The following is a 25,219-nucleotide window of genomic DNA, read 5'->3' on the forward strand; positions in this document are numbered from 1 at the left end:
GTGTAGTAGTGTAGGTAGCGACAGACTCGTGTAGTAGTGTAGGTAGCGACAGACTCGTGTAGTAGTGTAGGTACGTGTAGTAGTGTAGGTAGCGACAGACTCGTGTAGTAGTGTTGGTAGCGACAGACTCCTGTAGTAGTGTAGGCAGCGACAGACTCGTGTATTAGTGTAGGTACGTGTAGTAGTGTAGGGGGCGACAGACTTGTGTAGTAGTGTAGGGAGCGACAGACTCGTGTAGTATGTAGGTACGTGTAGTAGTGTAGGGAGCGACAGACTCGTGTAGTAGTGGAGGGAGCGACAGACTCCTGTAGTAGTGTATGTAGAGACAGACTCGTGTAGTAGTGTAGGTACGTGTAGTAGTGTAGGGAGCGACAGACTCGTGTAGTAGTGTAGGTAGCGACAGACTCGTGTAGTAGTGGAGGGAGCGACAGACTCGTGTAGTAGTGTAGGTACGTGTAGTAGTGTAGGGAGCGACAGACTCGTGTAGTAGTGTAGGGAGCGACAGACTCCTGTAGTAGTGTAGGGAGCGACAGACTTGTGTAGTAGTGTAGGTAGCGACAGACTCGTGTAGTAGTGTAGGTAGCGACAGACTCGTGTAGTAGTGTAGGTACGTGTAGTAGTGTAGGTAGCGACAGACTCGTGTAGTAGTGTAGGGAGCGACAGACTCCTGTAGTAGTGTAGGGAGCGACAGACTCGTGTAGTAGTGGAGGGAGCGACAGACTCCTGTAGTAGTGTATGGAGCGACAGACTTGTGTAGTAGTGTAGGTAGCGACAGACTCGTGTAGTAGTGTAGGTACGTGTAGTAGTGTAGGGAGCGACAGACTTGTGTAGTAGTGTAGGTAGCGACAGACTCGTGTAGTAGTGTAGGTACGTGTAGTAGTGTATGTAGAGACAGACTCGCGTAGTAGTGTAGGTACGTGTAGTAGTGTAGGGAGCGACAGACTCGTGTAGTAGTGTAGGTATGTGTAGTAGTGTAGGTAGCGACAGACTCGTGTAGTAGTGTAGGTATGTGTAGTAGTGTAGGGAGCGACAGACTCGTGTATTAGTGTAGGGAGCGACAGACTCGTGCATTAGTGTAGGTACGTGTAGTAGTGTAGGGAGCGACAGACTTGTGTATTAGTGTAGGTACGTGTAGTAGTGTAGGGAGCGACAGACTCGTGTAGTAGTGTAGGTAGCGACAGACTCGTGTAGTAGTGTAGGTAGCGACAGACTCGTGTAGTAGTGTAGGTAGCGACAGACTCGTGTAGTAGTGTAGGCAGCGACAGACTCGTGTAGTAGTGTAGGTAGCGACAGACTCGTGTAGTAGTGTAGGTAGCGACAGACTCGTGTAGTAGTGTAGGTACGTGTAGTAGTGTAGGTAGCGACAGACTCGTGTAGTAGTGTTGGTAGCGACAGACTCCTGTAGTAGTGTAGGCAGCGACAGACTCGTGTATTAGTGTAGGTACGTGTAGTAGTGTAGGGGGCGACAGACTCGTGTAGTAGTGTAGGGAGCGACAGACTCGTGTAGTAGTGTAGGTACGTGTAGTAGTGTAGGGAGCGACAGACTCGTGTAGTAGTGGAGGGAGCGACAGACTCCTGTAGTAGTGTAGGCAGCGACAGACTCGTGTATTAGTGTAGGTACGTGTAGTAGTGTAGGGAGCGACAGACTCGTGTATTAGTGTAGGTACGTGTAGTAGTGTAGGGAGCGACAGACTCGTGTAGTAGTGTAGGTAGCGACAGACTCGTGTAGTAGTGTAGGTAGCGACAGACTCGTGTAGTAGTGTAGGTAGCGACAGACTCGTGTAGTAGTGTAGGCAGCGACAGACTCGTGTAGTAGTGTAGGTAGCGACAGACTCGTGTAGTAGTGTAGGTAGCGACAGACTCGTGTAGTAGTGTAGGTACGTGTAGTAGTGTAGGTAGCGACAGACTCGTGTAGTAGTGTTGGTAGCGACAGACTCCTGTAGTAGTGTAGGCAGCGACAGACTCGTGTATTAGTGTAGGTACGTGTAGTAGTGTAGGGGGCGACAGACTTGTGTAGTAGTGTAGGGAGCGACAGACTCGTGTAGTATGTAGGCACGTGTAGTAGTGTAGGGAGCGACAGACTCGTGTAGTAGTGGAGGAGCGACAGACTCCTGTAGTAGTGTAGGCAGCGACAGACTCGTGTATTAGTGTAGGTACGTGTAGTAGTGTATGTAGAGACAGACTCGTGTAGTAGTGTAGGTACGTGTAGTAGTGTAGGGAGCGACAGACTCGTGTAGTAGTGTAGGTAGCGACAGACTCGTGTAGTAGTGGAGGGAGCGACAGACTCGTGTAGTAGTGTAGGTACGTGTAGTAGTGTAGGGAGCGACAGACTCGTGTAGTAGTGTAGGGAGCGACAGACTCCTGTAGTAGTGTAGGGAGCGACAGACTTGTGTAGTAGTGTAGGTAGCGACAGACTCGTGTAGTAGTGTAGGGAGCGACAGACTCGTGTAGTAGTGTAGGTAGTGACAGACTAGTGTAGTAGTGTAGGTAGCGACAGACTCGTGTAGTAGTGTAGGGAGCGACAGACTTGTGTAGTAGTGTTGGTAGCGACAGACTCCTGTAGTAGTGTAGGTAGTGACAGACTCGTGTAGTAGTGTAGGGAGCGACAGACTCGTGTAGTAGTGTAGGTAGTGACAGACTCGTGTAGTAGTGTTGGTAGCGACAGACTCGTGTAGTAGTGTAGGTAGTGACAGACTCGTGTAGTAGTGTAGGGAGCGACAGACTCGTGTAGTAGTGTAGGTATGTGTAGTAGTGTAGGTACGTGTAGTAGTCTAGGGAGCGACAGACTCGTGTAGTAGTGTAGGTAGCGACAGACTCGTGTAGTAGTGTAGGCAGCGACAGACTCGTGTAGTAGTGTAGGTAGCGACAGACTCGTGTAGTAGTGTAGGTAGCGACAGACTCGTGTAGTAGTGTAGGTAGCGACAGACTCGTGTAGTAGTGTAGGCAGCGACAGACTCGTGTAGTAGTGTAGGTAGCGACAGACTCGTGTAGTAGTGTAGGTAGCGACAGACTCGTGTAGTAGTGTAGGTAGCGACAGACTCGTGTAGTAGTGTAGGTACGTGTAGTAGTGTAGGTAGCGACAGACTCGTGTAGTAGTGTTGGTAGCGACAGACTCCTGTAGTAGTGTAGGCAGCGACAGACTCGTGTATTAGTGTAGGTACGTGTAGTAGTGTAGGGGGCGACAGACTCGTGTAGTAGTGTAGGGGAGCGACAGACTCGTGTAGTAGTGGAGGGAGCGACAGACTCCTGTAGTAGTGTAGGGAGCGACAGACTTGTGTAGTAGTGTAGGTAGCGACAGACTCGTGTAGTAGTGTAGGTACGTGTAGTAGTGTATGTAGAGACAGACTCGTGTAGTAGTGTAGGTACGTGTAGTAGTGTAGGGAGCGACAGACTCGTGTAGTAGTGTAGGTATGTGTAGTAGTGTAGGTAGCGACAGACTCGTGTAGTAGTGTAGGTATGTGTAGTAGTGTAGGGAGCGACAGACTCGTGTATTAGTGTAGGGAGCGACAGACTCGTGTATTAGTGTAGGTACGTGTAGTAGTGTAGGGAGCGACAGACTCGTGTAGTAGTGTAGGTAGCGACAGACTCGTGTAGTAGTGTAGGTAGCGACAGACTCGTGTAGTAGTGTAGGTAGCGACAGACTCGTGTAGTAGTGTAGGCAGCGACAGACTCGTGTAGTAGTGTAGGTAGCGACAGACTCGTGTAGTAGTGTAGGTAGCGACAGACTCGTGTAGTAGTGTAGGTACGTGTAGTAGTGTAGGTAGCGACAGACTCGTGTAGTAGTGTTGGTAGCGACAGACTCCTGTAGTAGTGTAGGCAGCGACAGACTCGTGTATTAGTGTAGGTACGTGTAGTAGTGTAGGGGGCGACAGACTTGTGTAGTAGTGTAGGGAGCGACAGACTCGTGTAGTATGTAGGTACGTGTAGTAGTGTAGGGAGCGACAGACTCGTGTAGTAGTGGAGGGAGCGACAGACTCCTGTAGTAGTGTAGGCAGCGACAGACTCGTGTATTAGTGTAGGTACGTGTAGTAGTGTAGGGAGCGACAGACTCGTGTAGTAGTGTAGGTAGCGACAGACTTGTGTAGTAGTGTAGGGAGCGACAGACTCGTGTAGTAGTGTAGGTACGTGTAGTAGTGTAGGGAGCGACAGACTCGTGTAGTAGTGGAGGGAGCGACAGACTCCTGTAGTAGTGTAGGCAGCGACAGACTCGTGTATTAGTGTAGGTACGTGTAGTAGTGTAGGGAGCGACAGACTCGTGTATTAGTGTAGGTACGTGTAGTAGTGTAGGGAGCGACAGACTCGTGTAGTAGTGTAGGTAGCGACAGACTCGTGTAGTAGTGTAGGTAGCGACAGACTCGTGTAGTAGTGTAGGTAGCGACAGACTCGTGTAGTAGTGTAGGCAGCGACAGACTCGTGTAGTAGTGTAGGTAGCGACAGACTCGTGTAGTAGTGTAGGTAGCGACAGACTCGTGTAGTAGTGTAGGTACGTGTAGTAGTGTAGGTAGCGACAGACTCGTGTAGTAGTGTTGGTAGCGACAGACTCCTGTAGTAGTGTAGGCAGCGACAGACTCGTGTAGTAGTGTAGGTACGTGTAGTAGTGTAGGGAGCGACAGACTTGTGTAGTAGTGTAGGGAGCGACAGACTCGTGTAGTATGTAGGTACGTGTAGTAGTGTAGGGAGCGACAGACTCGTGTAGTAGTGGAGGGAGTGACAGACTCCTGTAGTAGTGTAGGCAGCGACAGACTTGTGTATTAGTGTAGGTACGTGTAGTAGTGTAGGGAGCGACAGACTCGTGTAGTAGTGTAGGTAGCGACAGACTTGTGTAGTAGTGTAGGGAGCGACAGACTCGTGTAGTAGTGTAGGTACGTGTAGTAGTGTAGGGAGCGACAGACTCGTGTAGTAGTGGAGGAGCGACAGACTCCTGTAGTAGTGTAGGAGCGACAGACTTGTGTAGTAGTGTAGGTACGTGTAGTAGTGTAGGGAGCGACAGACTTGTGTAGTAGTGTAGGTAGCGACAGACTCGTGTAGTAGTGTAGGTACGTGTAGTAGTGTATGTAGAGACAGACTCGTGTAGTAGTGTAGGTACGTGTAGTAGTGTAGGGAGCGACAGACTCGTGTAGTAGTGTAGGTAGCGACAGACTCGTGTAGTAGTGTAGGTATGTGTAGTAGTGTACATAGCGACAGACTCGTGTAGTAGTGTAGGTATGTGTAGTAGTGTAGGGAGCGACAGACTCGTGTATTAGTGTAGGGAGCGACAGACTCGTGTATTAGTGTAGGTACGTGTAGTAGTATAGGGAGCGACAGACTCGTGTAGTAGTGGAGGGAGCGACAGACTCGTGTAGTAGTGTAGGGAGCGACAGACTCCTGTAGTAGTGTAGGGAGCGACAGACTTGTGTAGTAGTGTAGGTAGCGACAGACTCGTGTAGTAGTGTAGGTAGTGACAGACTCGTGTAGTAGTGTAGGGAGCGACAGACTCGTGTAGTAGTGTAGGTAGTGACAGACTCGTGTAGTAGTGTAGGTAGCGACAGACTCGTGTAGTAGTGTAGGGAGCGACAGACTCGTGTAGTAGTGTTGGTAGCGACAGACTCGTGTAGTAGTGTAGGTAGCGACAGACTCGTGTAGTAGTGTAGGTAGCGACAGACTCGTGTAGTAGTGTTGGTAGCGACAGACTCGTGTAGTAGTGTAGGTAGCGACAGACTCGTGTAGTAGTGTTGGTAGCGACAGACTCGTGTAGTAGTGTAGGTAGCGACAGACTCGTGTAGTAGTGTTGGTAGCGACAGACTCGTGTAGTAGTGTAGGCAGCGATAGACTCGTGTAGTAGTGTAGGTACGTGTAGTAGTGTAGGGAGCGACAGACTCGTGTAGTAGTGGAGGGAGCGACAGACTCCTGTAGTAGTGTAGGCAGCGACAGACTCGTGTATTAGTGTAGGTACGTGTAGTAGTGTAGGGAGCGACAGACTCGTGTAGTAGTGTAGGTAGCGACAGACTTGTGTAGTAGTGTAGGGAGCGACAGACTCGTGTAGTAGTGTAGGTACGTGTAGTAGTGTAGGGAGCGACAGACTCGTGTAGTAGTGGAGGGAGCGACAGACTCGTGTAGTAGTGTAGGTAGCGACAGACTCGTGTAGTAGTGTAGGTAGCGACAGACTCGTGTAGTAGTGTAGGTAGCGACAGACTCGTGTAGTAGTGTAGGCAGCGACAGACTCGTGTAGTAGTGTAGGTAGCGACAGACTCGTGTAGTAGTGTAGGTAGCGACAGACTCGTGTAGTAGTGTAGGTACGTGTAGTAGTGTAGGTAGCGACAGACTCGTGTAGTAGTGTTGGTAGCGACAGACTCCTGTAGTAGTGTAGGCAGCGACAGACTCGTGTAGTAGTGTAGGTACGTGTAGTAGTGTAGGGAGCGACAGACTTGTGTAGTAGTGTAGGGAGCGACAGACTCGTGTAGTATGTAGGTACGTGTAGTAGTGTAGGGAGCGACAGACTCGTGTAGTAGTGGAGGGAGCGACAGACTCCTGTAGTAGTGTAGGCAGCGACAGACTCGTGTATTAGTGTAGGTACGTGTAGTAGTGTAGGGAGCGACAGACTCGTGTAGTAGTGTAGGTAGCGACAGACTTGTGTAGTAGTGTAGGGAGCGACAGACTCGTGTAGTAGTGTAGGTACGTGTAGTAGTGTAGGGAGCGACAGACTCGTGTAGTAGTGGAGGGAGCGACAGACTCCTGTAGTAGTGTAGGGAGCGACAGACTTGTGTAGTAGTGTAGGTACGTGTAGTAGTGTAGGGAGCGACAGACTTGTGTAGTAGTGTAGGTAGCGACAGACTCGTGTAGTAGTGTAGGTACGTGTAGTAGTGTATGTAGAGACAGACTCGTGTAGTAGTGTAGGTACGTGTAGTAGTGTAGGGAGCGACAGACTCGTGTAGTAGTGTAGGTAGCGACAGACTCGTGTAGTAGTGTAGGTATGTGTAGTAGTGTACATAGCGACAGACTCGTGTAGTAGTGTAGGTATGTGTAGTAGTTTAGGGAGCGACAGACTCGTGTATTAGTGTAGGGAGCGACAGACTCGTGTATTAGTGTAGGTACGTGTAGTAGTATAGGGAGCGACAGACTCGTGTAGTAGTGGAGGGAGCGACAGACTCGTGTAGTAGTGTAGGGAGCGACAGACTCCTGTAGTAGTGTAGGGAGCGACAGACTTGTGTAGTAGTGTAGGTAGCGACAGACTCGTGTAGTAGTGTAGGTAGTGACAGACTCGTGTAGTAGTGTAGGGAGCGACAGACTCGTGTAGTAGTGTAGGTAGTGACAGACTTGTGTAGTAGTGTAGGTAGCGACAGACTCGTGTAGTAGTGTAGGGAGCGACAGACTCGTGTAGTAGTGTTGGTAGCGACAGACTCGTGTAGTAGTGTAGGTAGCGACAGACTCGTGTAGTAGTGTAGGTAGCGACAGACTCGTGTAGTAGTGTTGGTAGCGACAGACTCGTGTAGTAGTGTAGGTAGCGACAGACTCGTGTAGTAGTGTTGGTAGCGACAGACTCGTGTAGTAGTGTAGGTAGCGACAGACTCGTGTAGTAGTGTTGGTAGCGACAGACTCGTGTAGTAGTGTAGGCAGCGATAGACTCGTGTAGTAGTGTAGGTACGTGTAGTAGTGTAGGGAGCGACAGACTCGTGTAGTAGTGGAGGGAGCGACAGACTCCTGTAGTAGTGTAGGCAGCGACAGACTCGTGTATTAGTGTAGGTACGTGTAGTAGTGTAGGGAGCGACAGACTCGTGTAGTAGTGTAGGTAGCGACAGACTTGTGTAGTAGTGTAGGGAGCGACAGACTCGTGTAGTAGTGTAGGTACGTGTAGTAGTGTAGGGAGCGACAGACTCGTGTAGTAGTGGAGGGAGCGACAGACTCCTGTAGTAGTGTAGGGAGCGACAGACTTGTGTAGTAGTGTAGGTAGCGACAGACTCGTGTAGTAGTGTAGGTACGTGTAGTAGTGTAGGGAGCGACAGACTTGTGTAGTAGTGTAGGTAGCGACAGACTCGTGTAGTAGTGTAGGTACGTGTAGTAGTGTAGGGAGCGACAGACTCGTGTATTAGTGTAGGGAGCGACAGACTCGTGTATTAGTGTAGGTACGTGTAGTAGTATAGGGAGCGACAGACTCGTGTAGTAGTGTAGGGAGCGACAGACTTGTGTAGTAGTGGAGGGAGCGACAGACTCGTGTAGTAGTGTAGGTACGTGTACTAGTGTAGGGAGTGACAGACTCGTGTAGTAGTGTAGGGAGCGACAGACTCCTGTAGTAGTGTAGGGAGCGACAGACTTGTGTAGTAGTGTAGGTAGCGACAGACTCGTGTAGTAGTGTAGGTAGTGACAGACTCGTGTAGTAGTGTAGGGAGCGACAGACTCGTGTAGTAGTGTAGGTAGTGACAGACTTGTGTAGTAGTGTAGGTAGCGACAGACTCGTGTAGTAGTGTAGGGAGCGACAGACTCGTGTAGTAGTGTTGGTAGCGACAGACTCGTGTAGTAGTGTAGGTAGTGACAGACTCGTGTAGTAGTGTAGGTAGCGACAGACTCGTGTAGTAGTGTTGGTAGCGACAGACTCGTGTAGTAGTGTAGGTATGTGTAGTAGTGTACATAGCGACAGACTCGTGTAGTAGTGTAGGTATGTGTAGTAGTGTAGGGAGCGACAGACTCGTGTATTAGTGTAGGTACGTGTAGTAGTATAGGGAGCGAAAGACTCGTGTAGTAGTGTAGGGAGCGACAGACTCGTGTAGTAGTGGAGGGAGCGACAGACTCGTGTAGTAGTGTAGGTACGTGTACTAGTGTAGGGAGCGACAGACTCGTGTAGTAGTGTTGGTAGCGACAGACTCGTGTAGTAGTGTAGGTAGTGACAGACTCGTGTAGTAGTGTAGGTAGTGACAGACTCGTGTAGTAGTGTTGGTAGCGACAGACTCGTGTAGTAGTGTAGGTAGCGACAGACTCGTGTAGTAGTGTTGGTAGCGACAGACTCGTGTAGTAGTGTAGGTAGTGACAGACTCGTGTAGTAGTGTAGGGAGCGACAGACTCGTGTAGTAGTGTAGGTAGTGACAGACTTGTGTAGTAGTGTAGGTAGTGACAGACTCGTGTAGTAGTGTAGGGAGCGACAGACTCGTGTAGTAGTGTAGGGAGCGACAGACTCGTGTAGTAGTGTAGGTAGTGACAGACTCGTGTAGTAGTGTAGGGAGCGACAGACTTGTGTAGTAGTGTAGGTAGTGACAGACTTGTGTAGTAGTGTAGGTAGCGACAGACTCGTGTAGTAGTGTAGGGAGCGACAGACTCGTGTAGTAGTGTTGGTAGCGACAGACTCGTGTAGTAGTGTAGGTAGTGACAGACTCGTGTAGTAGTGTAGGTAGCGACAGACTCGTGTAGTAGTGTTGGTAGCGACAGACTCGTGTAGTAGTGTAGGTAGCGACAGACTCGTGTAGTAGTGTTGGTAGCTACAGACTCGTGTAGTAGTGTAGGTAGTGACAGACTCGTGTAGTAGTGTAGGGAGCGACAGACTCGTGTAGTAGTGTAGGTAGTGACAGACTTGTGTAGTAGTGTAGGTAGTGACAGACTCGTGTAGTAGTGTAGGGAGCGACAGACTCGTGTAGTAGTGTAGGTAGTGACAGACTTGTGTAGTAGTGTAGGTAGTGACAGACTCGTGTAGTAGTGTAGGGAGCGACAGACTCGTGTAGTAGTGTAGGGAGCGACAGACTCGTGTAGTAGTGTAGGTAGTGACAGACTCGTGTAGTAGTGTAGGGAGCGACAGACTTGTGTAGTAGTGTAGGTAGTGACAGACTTGTGTAGTAGTGTAGGTAGCGACAGACTCGTGTAGTAGTGTAGGGAGCGACAGACTCGTGTAGTAGTGTTGGTAGCGACAGACTCGTGTAGTAGTGTAGGTAGTGACAGACTCGTGTAGTAGTGTAGGTAGCGACAGACTCGTGTAGTAGTGTTGGTAGCGACAGACTCGTGTAGTAGTGTAGGTAGCGACAGACTCGTGTAGTAGTGTTGGTAGCTACAGACTCGTGTAGTAGTGTAGGTAGTGACAGACTCGTGTAGTAGTGTAGGGAGCGACAGACTCGTGTAGTAGTGTAGGTAGTGACAGACTTGTGTAGTAGTGTAGGTAGTGACAGACTCGTGTAGTAGTGTAGGGAGCGACAGACTCGTGTAGTAGTGTAGGGAGCGACAGACTCGTGTAGTAGTGTAGGTAGTGACAGACTCGTGTAGTAGTGTAGGGAGCGACAGACTCGTGTAGTAGTGTAGGTACGTGTAGTAGTCTAGGGAGCGACAGACTCGTGTAGTAGTGTAGGTAGCGACAGACGCGTGTAGTAGTGTAGGCAGCGACAGACTCGTGTAGTAGTGTAGGTAGCGACAGACTCGTGTAGTAGTGTAAGTAGCGACAGACTCGTGTAGTAGTGTAGGTAGCGACAGACTCGTGTAGTAGTGTAGGCAGCGACAGACTCGTGTAGTAGTGTAGGTAGCGACAGACTCGTGTAGTAGTGTAGGTAGCGACAGACTCGTGTAGTAGTGTAGGTACGTGTAGTAGTGTAGGTAGCGACAGACTCGTGTAGTAGTGTTGGTAGCGACAGACTCCTGTAGTAGTGTAGGCAGCGACAGACTCGTGTATTAGTGTAGGTACGTGTAGTAGTGTAGGGGGCGACAGACTCGTGTAGTAGTGGAGGGAGCGACAGACTCCTGTAGTAGTGTAGGGAGCGACAGACTTGTGTAGTAGTGTAGGTAGCGACAGACTCGTGTAGTAGTGTAGGTACGTGTAGTAGTGTAGGGAGCGACAGACTTGTGTAGTAGTGTAGGTAGCGACAGACTCGTGTAGTAGTGTAGGTACGTGTAGTAGTGTATGTAGAGACAGACTCGTGTAGTAGTGTAGGTACGTGTAGTAGTGTAGGGAGCGACAGACTCGTGTAGTAGTGTAGGTAGCGACAGACTCGTGTAGTAGTGTAGGTATGTGTAGTAGTGTAGGGAGCGACAGACTCGTGTATTAGTGTAGGGAGCGACAGACTCGTGTATTAGTGTAGGTACGTGTAGTAGTGTAGGGAGCGACAGACTCGTGTATTAGTGTAGGTAAGTGTAGTAGTGTAGGGAGCGACAGACTCGTGTAGTAGTGTAGGGAGCGACAGACTCCTGTAGTAGTGTAGGGAGCGACAGACTTGTGTAGTAGTGTAGGTAGTGACAGACTCGTGTAGTAGTGTAGGCAGCGACAGACTCCTGTAGTAGTGTAGGGAGCGACAGACTTGTGTAGTAGTGTAGGTAGCGACAGACTCGTGTAGTAGTGTAGGTACGTGTAGTAGTGTATGTAGAGACAGACTCGTGTAGTAGTGTAGGTACGTGTAGTAGTGTAGGGAGCGACAGACTCGTGTATTAGTGTAGGTAGTGACAGACTCGTGTAGTAGTGTAGGGAGCGACAGACTCGTGTAGTAGTGTAGGGAGCGACAGACTCGTGTATTAGTGTAGGTACGTGTAGTAGTGTAGGGAGCGACAGACTCGTGTATTAGTGTAGGTATGTGTAGTAGTGTAGGGAGCGACAGACTCGTGTATTAGTGTAGGGAGCGACAGACTCGTGTATTAGTGTAGGTACGTGTAGTAGTGTAGGGAGCGACAGACTCGTGTAGTAGTGTAGGGAGCGACAGACTCCTGTAGTAGTGTAGGTAGAGGATGATAGCAGTGCTGGCTATGTTATGTGGTGTAGTGGTTAGAGGATGATAGCAGTGCTGGCTATGTTATGTGGTGTAGTTAAAGAGGATGATAGCAGTGCTGGCTGTGTTATGTGGTGTAGTAGTTAGAGGATGATAGCAGTGCTGGCTATGTTATGTGGTGTAGTTAAAGAGGATGACAGCAGTGCTGGCTATGTTATGTGGTGTAGTTAAAGAGGATGACAGCAGTGCTGGCTATGTTATGTGGTGTAGTGGTTAGAGGATGATAGCAGTGCTGGCTGTGTTATGTGGTGTAGTAGAGGATGATAGCAGTGCTGGCTGTGTTATGTGGTGTAGTAGTTCGAGGATGATAGCAGTGCTGGCTATGTTATGTGGTGTAGTTAAAGAGGATGACAGCAGTGCTGGCTATGTTATGTGGTGTAGTTAAAGAGGATGACAGCAGTGCTGGCTATGTTATGTGGTGTAGTGGTTAGAGGATGATAGCAGTGCTGGCTGTGTTATGTGGTGTAGTAGAGGATGATAGCAGTGCTGGCTGTGTTATGTGGTGTAGTAGTTAGAGGATGATAGCAGTGCTGGCTGTGTTATGTGGTGTAGTTAAAGAGGATGATAGCAGTGCTGGCTGTGTTATGTGGTGTAGTAGTTAGAGGATGATAGCAGTGCTGACTATGTTATGTGGTGTAGTTAAAGAGGATGACAGCAGTGCTGGCTGTGTTATGTGGTGTAGTAGTTAGAGGATGATAGCAGTGCTGGCTGTGTTATGTGGTGTAGTAGAGGATGATAGCAGTGCTGGCTGTGTTATGTGGTGTAGTTAAAGAGGATGATAGCAGTGCTGGCTATGTTATGTGGTGTAGTGGTTAGAGGATGATAGCAGTGCTTGCTGTGTTATGTGGTGTAGTAGAGGATGATAGCAGTGCTGGCTGTGTTATGTGGTGTAGTTAAAGAGGATGATAGCAGTGCTGGCTGTGTTATGTGGTGTAGTAGTTAGAGGATGATAGCAGTGCTGACTATGTTATGTGGTGTAGTTAAAGAGGATGACAGCAGTGCTGGCTGTGTTATGTGGTGTAGTAGAGGATGATAGCAGTGCTGGCTGTGTTATGTGGTGTAGTAGAGGATGACAGCAGTGCTGGCTATGTTATGTGGTGTAGTAGAGGATGATAGCAGTGCTGGCTGTGTTATGTGGTGTAGTGGTTAGAGGATGACAGCAGTGCTGGCTGTGTTATGTGGTGTAGTGGTTAGAGGATGACAGCAGTGCTGGTTGTGTTATGTGGTGTAGTGGTTAGAGGATGATAGCAGTGCTGGCTGTGTTATGTGGTGTAGTTAAAGAGGATGATAGCAGTGCTGGCTGTGTTATGTGTTGTAGTAGAGGATGATAGCAGTGCTGGCTATGTTGTGTGGTGTAGTTAAAGAGGATGATAGCAGTGCTGGCTATGTTATGTGGTGTAGTGGTTAGAGGATGACAGCAGTGCTGGCTGTGTTATGTGGTGTAGTAGAGGATGATAGCAGTGCTGGCTATGTTATGTGGTGTAGTAGAGGATGATAGCAGTGCTGGCTATGTTATGTGGTGTAGTAGAGGATGATAGCAGTGCTGGCTATGTTATGTGGTGTAGTAGAGGATGACAGCAGTGCTGGCTATGTTATATGGTGTAGTAGAGGATGATAGCAGTGCTGGCTATGTTATGTGGTGTAGTAGTTAGAGAATGACAGCAGTGCTGGCTATGTTATGTGGTGTAGTTAAAGAGGATGATAGCAGTGCTGGCTATGTTATCTGGTGTAGTAGAGGATGATAGCAGTGCTGGCTGTGTTATGTGGTGTAGTTAAAGAGGATGATAGCAGTGCTGGCTGTGTTATGTGGTGTAGTAGTTAGAGGATGATAGCAGTGCTGACTATGTTATGTGGTGTAGTTAAAGAGGATGACAGCAGTGCTGGCTGTGTTATGTGGTGTAGTAGTTAGAGGATGATAGCAGTGCTGGCTGTGTTATGTGGTGTAGTAGAGGATGATAGCAGTGCTGGCTGTGTTATGTGGTGTAGTTAAAGAGGATGATAGCAGTGCTGGCTGTGTTATGTGGTGTAGTAGTTAGAGGATGATAGCAGTGCTGACTATGTTATGTGGTGTAGTTAAAGAGGATGACAGCAGTGCTGGCTGTGTTATGTGGTGTAGTAGAGGATGATAGCAGTGCTGGCTGTGTTATGTGGTGTAGTAGAGGATGACAGCAGTGCTGGCTATGTTATGTGGTGTAGTAGAGGATGATAGCAGTGCTGGCTGTGTTATGTGGTGTAGTGGTTAGAGGATGACAGCAGTGCTGGCTGTGTTATGTGGTGTAGTGGTTAGAGGATGACAGCAGTGCTGGCTGTGTTATGTGGTGTAGTGGTTAGAGGATGATAGCAGTGCTGGCTGTGTTATGTGGTGTAGTTAAAGAGGATGATAGCAGTGCTGGCTGTGTTATGTGTTGTAGTAGAGGATGATAGCAGTGCTGGCTATGTTGTGTGGTGTAGTTAAAGAGGATGATAGCAGTGCTGGCTATGTTATGTGGTGTAGTGGTTAGAGGATGACAGCAGTGCTGGCTGTGTTATGTGGTGTAGTAGAGGATGATAGCAGTGCTGGCTATGTTATGTGGTGTAGTAGAGGATGATAGCAGTGCTGGCTATGTTATGGTGTAGTAGAGGGGATGATAGCAGTGCTGGCTATGTTATGTGGTGTAGTAGAGGATGACAGCAGTGCTGGCTATGTTATATGGTGTAGTAGAGGATGATAGCAGTGCTGGCTATGTTATGTGGTGTAGTAGTTAGAGGATGACAGCAGTGCTGGCTATGTTATGTGGTGTAGTTAAAGAGGATGATAGCAGTGCTGGCTATGTTATCTGGTGTAGTAGAGGATGATAGCAGTGCTGGCTGTGTTATGTGGTGTAGTTAAAGAGGATGATAGCAGTGCTGGCTGTGTTATGTGGTGTAGTAGTTAGAGGATGATAGCAGTGCTGACTATGTTATGTGGTGTAGTTAAAGAGGATGACAGCAGTGCTGGCTGTGTTATGGTGTAGTAGTTAGAGGATGATAGCAGTGCTGGCTGTGTTATGTGGTGTAGTAGAGGATGATAGCAGTGCTGGCTGTGTTATGTGGTGTAGTTAAAGAGGATGATAGCAGTGCTGGCTATGTTATGTGGTGTAGTGGTTAGAGGATGATAGCAGTGCTTGCTGTGTTATGTGGTGTAGTAGAGGATGATAGCAGTGCTGGCTGTGTTATGTGGTGTAGTTAAAGAGGATGATAGCAGTGCTGGCTGTGTTATGTGGTGTAGTAGTTAGAGGATGATAGCAGTGCTGACTATGTTATGTGGTGTAGTTAAAGAGGATGACAGCAGTGCTGGCTGTGTTATGTGGTGTAGTAGAGGATGATAGCAGTGCTGGCTGTGTTATGTGGTGTAGTAGAGGATGACAGCAGTGCTGGCTATGTTATGTGGTGTAGTAGAGGATGATAGCAGTGCTGGCTGTGTTATGTGGTGTAGTTAAAGAGGATGATAGCAGTGCTGGCTGTGTTATGTGGTGTAGTAGTTAGAGGATGATAGCAGTGCTGACTATGTTATGTGGTGTAGTTAAAGGATGACAGCAGTGCTGGCTGTGTTATGTGGTGTAGTAGAGGATGATAGCAGTGCTGGCTGTGTTATGTGGTGTAGTAGAGGATGACAGCAGTGCTGGCTATGTTATGTGGTGTAGTAGAGGATGATAGCAGTGCTGGCTGTGTTATGTGGTGTAGTGGTTAGAGGATGACAGCAGTGCTGGCTGTGTTATGTGGTGTAGTGGTTAGGAGGATGACAGCAGTGCTGGCTGTGTTATGTGGTGTAGTGGTTAGAGGATGATAGCAGTGCTGGCTGTGTTATGTGGTGTAGTTAAAGAGGATGATAGCAGTGCTGGCTGTGTTATGTGTTGTAGTAGAGGATGATAGCAGTGCTGGCTATGTTGTGTGGTGTAGTTAAAGAGGATGATAGCAGTGCTGGCTATGTTATGTGGTGTAGTGGTTAGAGGATGACAGCAGTGCTGGCTGTGTTATGTGGTGTAGTAGAGGATGATAGCAGTGCTGGCTATGTTATGTGGTGTAGTAGAGGATGATAGCAGTGCTGGCTATGTTATGTGGTGTAGTAGAGGATGATAGCAGTGCTGGCTATGTTATGTGGTGTAGTAGAGGATGACAGCAGTGCTGGCTATGTTATATGGTGTAGTAGAGGATGATAGCAGTGCTGGCTATGTTATGTGGTGTAGTAGTTAGAGGATGACAGCAGTGCTGGCTATGTTATGTGGTGTAGTTAAAGAGGATGATAGCAGTGCTGGCTATGTTATCTGGTGTAGTAGAGGATGATAGCAGTGCTGGCTGTGTTATGTGGTGTAGTAGTTAGAGGATGATAGCAGTGCTGGCTGTGTTATGTGGTGTAGTAGAGGATGATAGCAGTGCTGGCTGTGTTATGTGGTGTAGTAGTTAGAGGATGATAGCAGTGCTGGCTATGTTATGTGGTGTAGTAGTTAGAGGATGACAGCAGTGCTGGCTGTGTTATGTGGTGTAGTAGTTAGAGGATGATAGCAGTGCTGGCTGTGTTATGTGGTGTAGTAGAGGATGATAGCAGTGCTGGCTGTGTTATGTGGTGTAGTGGTTAGAGGATGACAGCAGTGCTGGCTATGTTATGTGGTGTAGTAGAGGATGACAGCAGTGCTGGCTATGTTATGTGGTGTAGTAGAGGATGACAGCAGTGCTGGCTATGTTATGTGGTGTAGTGGTTAGAGGATGATAGCAGTGCTGGCTGTGTTATGTGGTGAAGTAGAGGATGACAGCAGTGCTGGCTATGTTATGTGGTGTAGTAGAGGATGATAGCAGTGCTGGCTATGTTATGTGGTGAAGTAGAGGATGACAGCAGTGCTGGCTATGTTATGTGGTGAAGTAGAGGATGACAGCAGTGCTGGCTATGTTATGTGGTGTAGTAGAGGATGACAGCAGTGCTGGCTATGTTATGTGGTGTAGTAGAGGATGACAGCAGTGCTGGCTGTGTTATGTGGTGAAGTAGAGGATGACAGCAGTGCTGGCTGTGTTGTGTGTGATGATTGTGAGAAGCTATAAAAATTAGAGTCACAAGATGGGGACTTCCATTTTGTATTTGTATTTATTTATTTAACCTTTATTTCAGCTAAATAAACAAATAGGCCTATGGCACATCAAGGGAACTGTAGCCTACTGTTCAGATGGGTTAAATGGAAACTAAAATGTCGCCGACTGTAGGTCTATAACCTCTCACATATCCTTAGTATTAGTAAATGAAGCATTTCTTGCAGTAAAAGGATACACCAAATGTAGGCAACATTATAACTCGGGAACAGGAGTGGAATAATAGGATTTATTTCTTTCAGCATCTTGAGAGAATGCGAATGTGCAAGTTAAAAAATACATCACCTTTACAGACGGTCCCCTAACTGTGGTTGAAATACTCTCAGCTGTTATGATGCTGATGAAGATAGCACCTTTACAGACGGTCCCTGTCTTTATCAGCGTCATAACAGCTGAGAGTATTTCAACCACAGTTAGGGACCGTCTGTAAAGGTGCTATCTTCATCAGCATCATAACAGCTGAGAGTATTTCAACCACATAAAATACGCATCCAAGCTGACCTGAAATCACATCAGAAACATGTTGGGTTGTTTTCACTGCTTTCTATTTCCTTACAACCGGTCAAACTGATGTCATTTGGAAAGTTATTGCATTTTCTCCCCGGTCCCTAAACGTCTTTGCTCCGTGAAAGAAGAGATGACAGAGAACTTTACCGATGTCAACTAAATGTATGCATTCATTCTACATATTTATGACATTATTCAGGTGAGCAAAGGTTTATTTATTCTTCTAGGGCAACATGTAATGACAGAAGAGAAGCTGCACGTATCTAATTATAGACAAGTTGCAAATAGCCAAACAAAATGTCAAATTATAAGCAGAAACATTTTCTCTATTAGCGGGTTAGGGTCGGGCCACAGCGGGTTAGGGTCAGGCCACAGCGGGTTAGGGTTAGGGTCAGGTCACAGCGGATTAGGGTCAGGTCACAGCGGGTTAGGGTCGGGTCACAGCGGGTTAGGGTCGGGTCACAGCGGGTTAGGGTCGGGTCACAGCGGGTTAGGGTCGGGACACAGCGGGTTAGGGTCAGGACACAGCGGGTTAGCGTCGGGTGCGGGACACAGAGGGTTAGGGTCGGGTCAGGACACAGCGGGTTAGGGTCAGGTCACAGCGGGTTAGGGTCAGGTGCGGGACACAGAGGGTTAGGGTCAGGACACAGAGGGTTAGGGTCAGGCCACAGAGGGTTAGGGTCAGGCCACAGCGGGTTAGGGTCAGGTCACAGCGGGTTAGGGTCAGGTGCGGGACACAGAGGGTTAGGGTCAGGACACAGAGGGTTAGGGTCAGGTCACAGAGGGTTAGGGTCAGGACACAGAGGGTTAGGGTCAGGACACAGAGGGTTAGGGTCAGGCCACAGCGGGTTAGGGTCAGGTCACAGCGGGTTAGGGTCAGGTGCGGGACACAGAGGGTTAGGGTCAGGACACAGAGGGTTAGGGTCAGGACACAGAGGGTTAGGGTCAGGACACAGAGGGTTAGGGTCAGGACACAGCGGGTCGGGGTCGGGACACAGCGGGTTAGGGTCGGGACACAGCGGGTTAGGGTCAGGACACAGCGGGTTAGGGTCAGGACACAGCGGGTTAGGGTCAGGACACAGCGGGTTAGGGTCAGGACACAGCGGGTTAGGGTCAGGACACAGCGGGTTAGGGTCAGGACACAGCGGGTTAGGGTCAGGACACAGAGGGTTAGGGTCGGGTGCGGGACACAGAGGGTTAGGGTCGGGTCAGGACACAGCGGGTTAGGGTCAGGTCACAGCGGGTTAGGGTCAGGTGCGGGACACAGAGGGTTAGGGTCAGGACACAGAGGGTTAGGGTCAGGCCACAGAGGGTTAGGGTCAGGCCACAGCGGGTTAGGGTCAGGTCACAGCGGGTTAGGGTCAGGTGCGGGACACAGAGGGTTAGGGTCAGGACACAGAGGGTTAGGGTCAGGTCACAGAGGGTTAGGGTCAGGACACAGAGGGTTAGGGTCAGGACACAGAGGGTTAGGGTCAGGCCACAGCGGGTTAGGGTCAGGTCACAGCGGGTTAGGGTCAGGTGCGGGACACAGAGGGTTAGGGTCAGGACACAGAGGGTTAGGGTCAGGACACAGAGGGTTAGGGTCAGGACACAGAGGGTTAGGGTCAGGACACAGCGGGTCGGGGTCGGGACACAGCGGGTTAGGGTCGGGACACAGCGGGTTAGGGTCAGGACACAGCGGGTTAGGGTCAGGACACAGCGGGTTAGGGTCAGGACACAGCGGGTTAGGGTCAGGACACAGCGGGTTAGGGTCAGGACACAGCGGGTTAGGGTCAGGACACAGCGGGTTAGGGTCAGGACACAGAGGGTTAGGGTCGGTCCACAGCGGGTTAGGGTCAGGTCACAGAGGGTTAGGGTCAGGACACAGAGGGTTAGGGTCAGGACACAGAGGGTTAGGGTCAGGTCAGGACACAGCGGGTTAGGGTCAGGACACAGAGGGTTAGGGTCGGTCCACAGCGGGTTAGGGTCAGGTCACAGAGGGTTAGGGTCAGGACACAGAGGGTTAGGGTCAGGACACAGAGGGTTAGGGTCAGGTCACAGAGGGTTAGGGTCAGGTCAGGACACAGCGGGTTAGGGTCAGGACACAGAGGGTTGGGGTCAGGACACAGAGGGTTGGGGTCAGGACACAGAGGGTTGGGGTCAGGTCACAGAGGGTTAGGGTCAGGACACAGAGGGTTAGGGTCAGGCTACAGCGGGTTAGGGTCAGGTCACAGCGGGTTAGGGTCAGGTCAGGCTACAGCGGGTTAGGGTCAGGTCAGGACACAGAGGGTTAGGGTCAGGACACAGAGGGTTAGGGTCAGGTCACAGAGGGTTAGGGTCATGTCACAGAGGGTTAGGGTCGGGCTACAGCGGGTTGGGTCGGGTGCGGGTTAACAAAGTTGAGCCACACACAACTAGCACACACTTACAGATACACACAGAGTCAAAATACGACGGAGGCTAAAAGGACTATCGGGATGCGCTCATAAGAGTGAGTGATGGAAATAAATAACTGAAAATTAGGCCAATCATAACCTGCAGTCAAAAACACCTGAAAACACCTGTAGTGACAACCTGAGCAAAAGTAATGACAGAGTCAGCGATTGACAGAAAAGTCAACAACACACCAGGTAAGTATATATATATATATATATATTTTAATATTTAAACCCACTAAAAAGTTGTAAATACAACCTTTGAATGAAAGGCACAGTAAAATCAGACACTGCTGATATAAATGACAGTACAAAAAGCGGACAGTTATTTACGCACATACAAATCCCTCCTCAAACTACAGAACGAACCAATCACAATCCTCCAGGCCATTCGAGGGGTGTGTCCCAAATGGCAGCCTGATTCCCTATATAGAGTACTCCTTTAGTAGCCTAGCTAAACCAGACTGATTCCCTATATAGTGCACTACTTTAGTAGCCTAGCTAAACCAGACTGATTCCCTATATAGTGCACTACTTTAGTAGCCTAGCTAAACCAGACTGATTCCCTATATAGTGCACTACTTTAGTAGCCTAGCTAAACCAGACTGATTCCCTATATAGAGTACTCCTTTAGTAGTCTAGCTAAACCAGACTGATTCCCTATATAGTGCACTACTTTAGTAGCCTAGCTAAACCAGCCTGATTCCCTATATAGTGCACTACTTTAGTAGCCTAGCTAAACCAGCCTGATTCCCTATATAGTGCACTACTTTAGTAGCCTAGCTAAACCAGACTGATTCCCTATATAGTGCACTACTTTAGTAGTCTAGCTAAACCAGACTGATTCCCTATATAGTGCACTACTTTAGTAGCCTAGCTAAACCAGACTGATTCCCTTTATAGTGCACTACTTTAGTAGCCTAGCTAAACCAGCCTGATTCCCTATATAGTGCACTACTTTAGTAGCCTAGCTAAACCAGACTGATTCCCTATATAGTGCACTACTTTAGTAGCCTAGCTAAACCAGACTGATTCCCTTTATAGTGCACTACTTTAGTAGCCTAGCTAAACCAGCCTGATTCCCTATATAGTGCACTACTTTAGTAGCCTAGCTAAACCAGACTGATTCCCTATATAGTGCACTACTTTAGTAGCCTAGCTAAACCAGCCCGATTCCCTATATAGAGGGAATTTATACGACAAAAGTAGTACTCTATATAGGGAATCAGGCTGGTTTAGCTAGACTACTAAAGTAGTGCTCTATATAGGGAATCGTACATGTACTGTATGGTGGATTGTATTGACTGTAAATTACTATCCGATTGTGTTTATAGACCTCTCAAATGGCACCCTATTCCCTATTTAGAGCCAGAGGGCTTTGGTCAAAAGTTGTGCACTATATAGAGAATAGGGTACCCTTTGGGGGGGACACTGTCTATATAGAATGTAGTGTACAGCACTGACTGTTGGATATTGATTTTCTGTTCCCTAGCTCTGAGACGAAAGGACGTTGTGTTTCTGTTCCCTAGCTCTGAGACGAAAGGACGTTGTGTTTCTGTTCCCTAGCTCTGAGACGAAAGGACGTTGTTTTTCTGTTCCCTAGCTCTGAGACGAAAGGACGTTGTTTTTCTGTTCCCTAGCTCTGAGACGAAAGGACGTTGTTTTTCTGTTCCCTAGCTCTGAGAAGAAAGGACGTTGTTTTTCTGTTCCCTAGCTCTGAGAAGGACGTTGTTTTTCTGTTCCCTAGCTCTGAGAAGAAAGGACGTTGTTTTTCTGTTCCCTAGCTCTGAGAAGAAAGGACGTTGTTTTTCTGTTCCCTAGCTCTGAGAAGAAAGGACATTGTTTTTCTGTTCCCTAGCTCTGAGAAGAAAGGACATTGTTTTTCTGTTCCCTAGCTCTGAGAAGAAAGGACGTTGTTTTTCTGTTCCCTAGCTCTGAGAAGAAAGGACGTTGTTTTTCTGTTCCCTAGCTCTGAGAAGAAAGGACGTTGTTTTTCTGTTCCCTAGCTCTGAGAAGAAAGGACGTTGTTTTTCTGTTCCCTAGCTCTGAGAAGAAAGGACGTTGTTTTTCTGTTCCCTAGCTCTGAGAAGAAAGGACGTTGTTTTTCTGTTCCCTAGCTCTGAGAAGAAAGGACGTTGTTTTTCTGTTCCCTAGCTCTGAGAAGAAAGGACGTTGTTTTTCTGTTCCCTAGCTCTGAGAAGAAAGGACGTTGTTTTTCTGTTCCCTAGCTCTGAGAAGAAAGGACGTTGTTTTTCTGTTCCCTAGCTCTGAGAAGAAAGGACGTTGTTTTTCTGTTCCCTAGCTCAGAAGGACGTTGTTTTTCTGTTCCCTAGCTCAGAAGGACGTTGTTTTTCTGTTCCCTAGCTCTGAGAAGAAAGGACGTTGTTTTTCTGTTCCCTAGCTCTGAGAAGAAAGGACGTTGTTTTTCTGTTCCCTAGCTCTGAGAAGAAAGGACGTTGTTTTTCTGTTCCCTAGCTCTGAGAAGGACGTTGTTTTTCTGTTCCCTAGCTCTGAGAAGAAAGGACGTTGTTTTTCTGTTCCCTAGCTCTGAGAAGGACGTTGTTTTTCTGTTCCCTAGCTCTGAGAAGAAAGGACGTTGTTTTTCTGTTCCCTAGCTCTGAGACGAAAGGACGTTGTTTTTCTGTTCCCTAGCTCTGAGACGAAAGGACGTTGTTTTTCTGTTCCCTAGCTCTGAGACGAAAGGACGTTGTTTTTCTGTTCCCTAGCTCTGAGACGAAAGGACGTTGTTTTTCTGTTCCCTAGCTCTGAGACGAAAGGACGTTGTTTTTCTGTTCCCTAGCTCTGAGACGAAAGGACGTTGTTTTTCTGTTCCCTAGCTCTGAGACGAAAGGACGTTGTTTTTCTGTTCCCTAGCTCTGAGAAGAAAGGACGTTGTTTTTCTGTTCCCTAGCTCTGAGACGAAAGGACGTTGTTTTTCTGTTCCCTAGCTCTGAGACGAAAGGACGTTGTTTTTCTGTTCCCTAGCTCTGAGACGAAAGGACGTTGTTTTTCTGTTCCCTAGCTCTGAGACGAAAGGACGCTGAGCTACAACAAACTTCTCACTATTCAAATGAACATACAGTACATGATGATTACTTGGGCTTTAATTTATTGGTCCACCAAGTGCAAAATCAACCCAAATGTGCTAATTTGTTGGAGATAAAACATTACACGCCATTTAAAGCTGGATGGCTCAAAGTGAAGCTGAGCAGTGAGGAGGCAACGTTTAATAATGAACACAAAACTCTGTGAAATTACGACATGTGAGGAGCCAAATCTGGGTTGTTGAGGAAGTAGATAAAACGCACAGAACAAGAAAGGATCAACATTTCCTTTTTCAAACAGTCAGACATGGAGTCAGTTATCAATTACAGACTCTGTGGGTACTGCAGTCCACTGCAATGGCAATGCAACATTCACACTGTGGCCCAATTCTTAGGGTCTGTTTGGAAATGCATCCACCCTTCCTTTAACTATCTCTTGAAGTAATCACTGATTCAACACAGAGAAGGGAGCTTGGTGAGAAGGGAGCTTTGTGAGAAGGGAGCTTGGTTCTGATTTAACACAGAGTAGGGAGCCTGGTTAACTCTGACCCTGGGCTTAGTTCTGATTTAACACAGAGAAGGGAGCCTGGTTCTGATTTAACACAGAGAAGGGAGCCTGGTTAACTCTGACCCTGGGTTTAGCTCTGATTTAACACAGAGAAGGGAGCCTGGTTAACACTGACCCTGGGCTTAGCTCTGATTTAACACAGAGAAGGGAGCTTGGTTCTGATTTAACACAGAGAAGGGAGCCTGGTTAACTCTGACCCTGGGCTTAGCTCTGATTTAACACAGAGAAGGGAGCTTGGTTCTGATTTAACACAGAGAAGGGAGCCTGGTTAACACTGACCCTGGGCTTAGCTCTGATTCAACACAGAGAAGGGAGCCTGGTTAACTCTGACCCTGGGCTTAGCTCTGATTTAACACAGAGAAGGGAGCCTGGTTAACCCTGACCCTGGGCTTAGTTCTGATTCAACACAGAGAAGGGAGCCTGGTTAACCCTGACCCTGGGCTTAGCTCTGAATTAACACAGAGAAGGGAGCCTGGTTAACCCTGACCCTGGGCTTAGCTCTGATTTAACATAGAGAAGGGAGCCTGGTTAACTCTGACCCTGGGCTTAAGTTGGATTCGTTCCTATGCAGATTGTGTTGCCAGACAGATGGAGGGAAGGTTCCTCTGGGCAGTCATACAGGACCAGAACAGCGTTGTGTCATGGTACTGGGGGGGGTAGTTCAGTGTTTCATATAGCCTCTTTGGTAAACACACACAACATCTAATATCAGATTCTGCACCACCACAGTCCTCATTGGCATCACTATCCTGTCCCTCCCTCCCTATATAAAAACGTTGATTGCCCGACTTCAGGTGAACTGGTTTTCAAGTGATCAATTAGACTAGCAGGAAGTAAAGACTTTTATAGCCAAGGCTTTGTCTTCCTCTGTTAACCTGCGGTGCTGTGCTCAGGTCTCCACGTGAGTTGAGAGTTGAGTTAGTGACCATCCTCCTGAACAGAACATACACACCACAGACTAAATGTCAACATGCTCCTGTTCTGATTCGTTCCACCCCAAACCAAAAAAGGACAACAGGGACGTTTTCAGAAAGAAAGAATGGTTAAGATAAAATGATAGCAAACACAAGAGTCCTGATGGATAAACAGAGAGGGTCTGGGCGGAGGAGAGAAGTCATGTACAGTCTATGTTAGCCTAACCACGGGTTAAAGCTCTCCTCATTGGCTGATCCTCTTCCTCCTGGTCCTTCAGCTCCAACCAGCTACCACAGTCAGTTCAGTTTCCTCTGAAGCTGCACTGGTTGGTTGACACCAGGAGACGAGAGGACCGATCAAAGCTGCTGCCGTGTGACCAGCGGGGTGGCGATCTCCTGGACTTGGAGACGAGGAGGAGTGTCAAGGTTCAAAGGTCATGGTCAAGTTCCCGGGGATAAGGTCAGAGGGGGAGATCAAACCCTCACCTAACCCGAACCACCGTGCGGCTGAGATGTAGGCCACCGCTAACCGCCAGCTCTGGTCATTACCTCGCCGAGGCGGAGGCCACTAGCTGGGTGAGGTAGTCTCTCAGCTCCTTGGCGGCCGAGAAGCGTCCGTAGCGTTTTTTAGGGTTGGTGCACTCGTCCAACAGCGCTTCCAGCTGGCCGTCTTTGGCTATGTGGGCTGGGGGGTCGTGGAGCAGGCCGCCGGTGGTCCCTCGCCACGTGGCGTAACGAGACAGCAGGTTCTGACACACAGCGTAGTAGTTGTGGTCCACGGTGACGCGGTTACACAGAGACTCCTTGGAGAAGGACAGGCAGGCTTCCTTGTCACAGTCCTCGAAGCGACTCTCGTACCACACGTCATAGTTCTCTGGTTTATCTGGAGAGAGAGAGAGAGAAATGTGAGACAGGGAAACAGACAGTTAAGACCACAGACAGGTACCCCGTCATAGTTCCCTGGTTTATCTGGAGA

The 25,219-nt window shown here is 48.5% G+C and overlaps 1 protein-coding gene across 2 annotated transcripts in view; it reads right to left on the reverse strand.

Moving 5' to 3' along the window:
* Positions 1-22,803: 22,803 nt before the first annotated feature.
* Positions 22,804-25,219, reverse strand: part of LOC115127923 (divergent protein kinase domain 2A) — a 92,521-nt gene continuing 90,105 nt past the window's right edge. Inside the window, exons 4-5 of one of the 2 annotated variants that reach the window (XR_010460441.1) lie at positions 23,378-25,126; positions 22,804-23,347 (exon numbers count right to left, since the gene is read on the reverse strand). Coding sequence is in view for 1 of the 2 variants with exons in the window: in XM_065006865.1 (XP_064862937.1) it covers positions 24,789-25,126 (338 nt within the window). In the remaining variant the exon portion in view is untranslated. Of the gene's footprint in view, positions 25,127-25,219 lie in introns of both variants that reach the window. The other variant, XM_065006865.1, reaches the window with a different exon arrangement.

This window comes from Oncorhynchus nerka, linkage group LG22 (genome assembly GCF_034236695.1).
Source record: "Oncorhynchus nerka isolate Pitt River linkage group LG22, Oner_Uvic_2.0, whole genome shotgun sequence".
Taxonomy (NCBI): Eukaryota; Metazoa; Chordata; class Actinopteri; order Salmoniformes; family Salmonidae; genus Oncorhynchus; species Oncorhynchus nerka.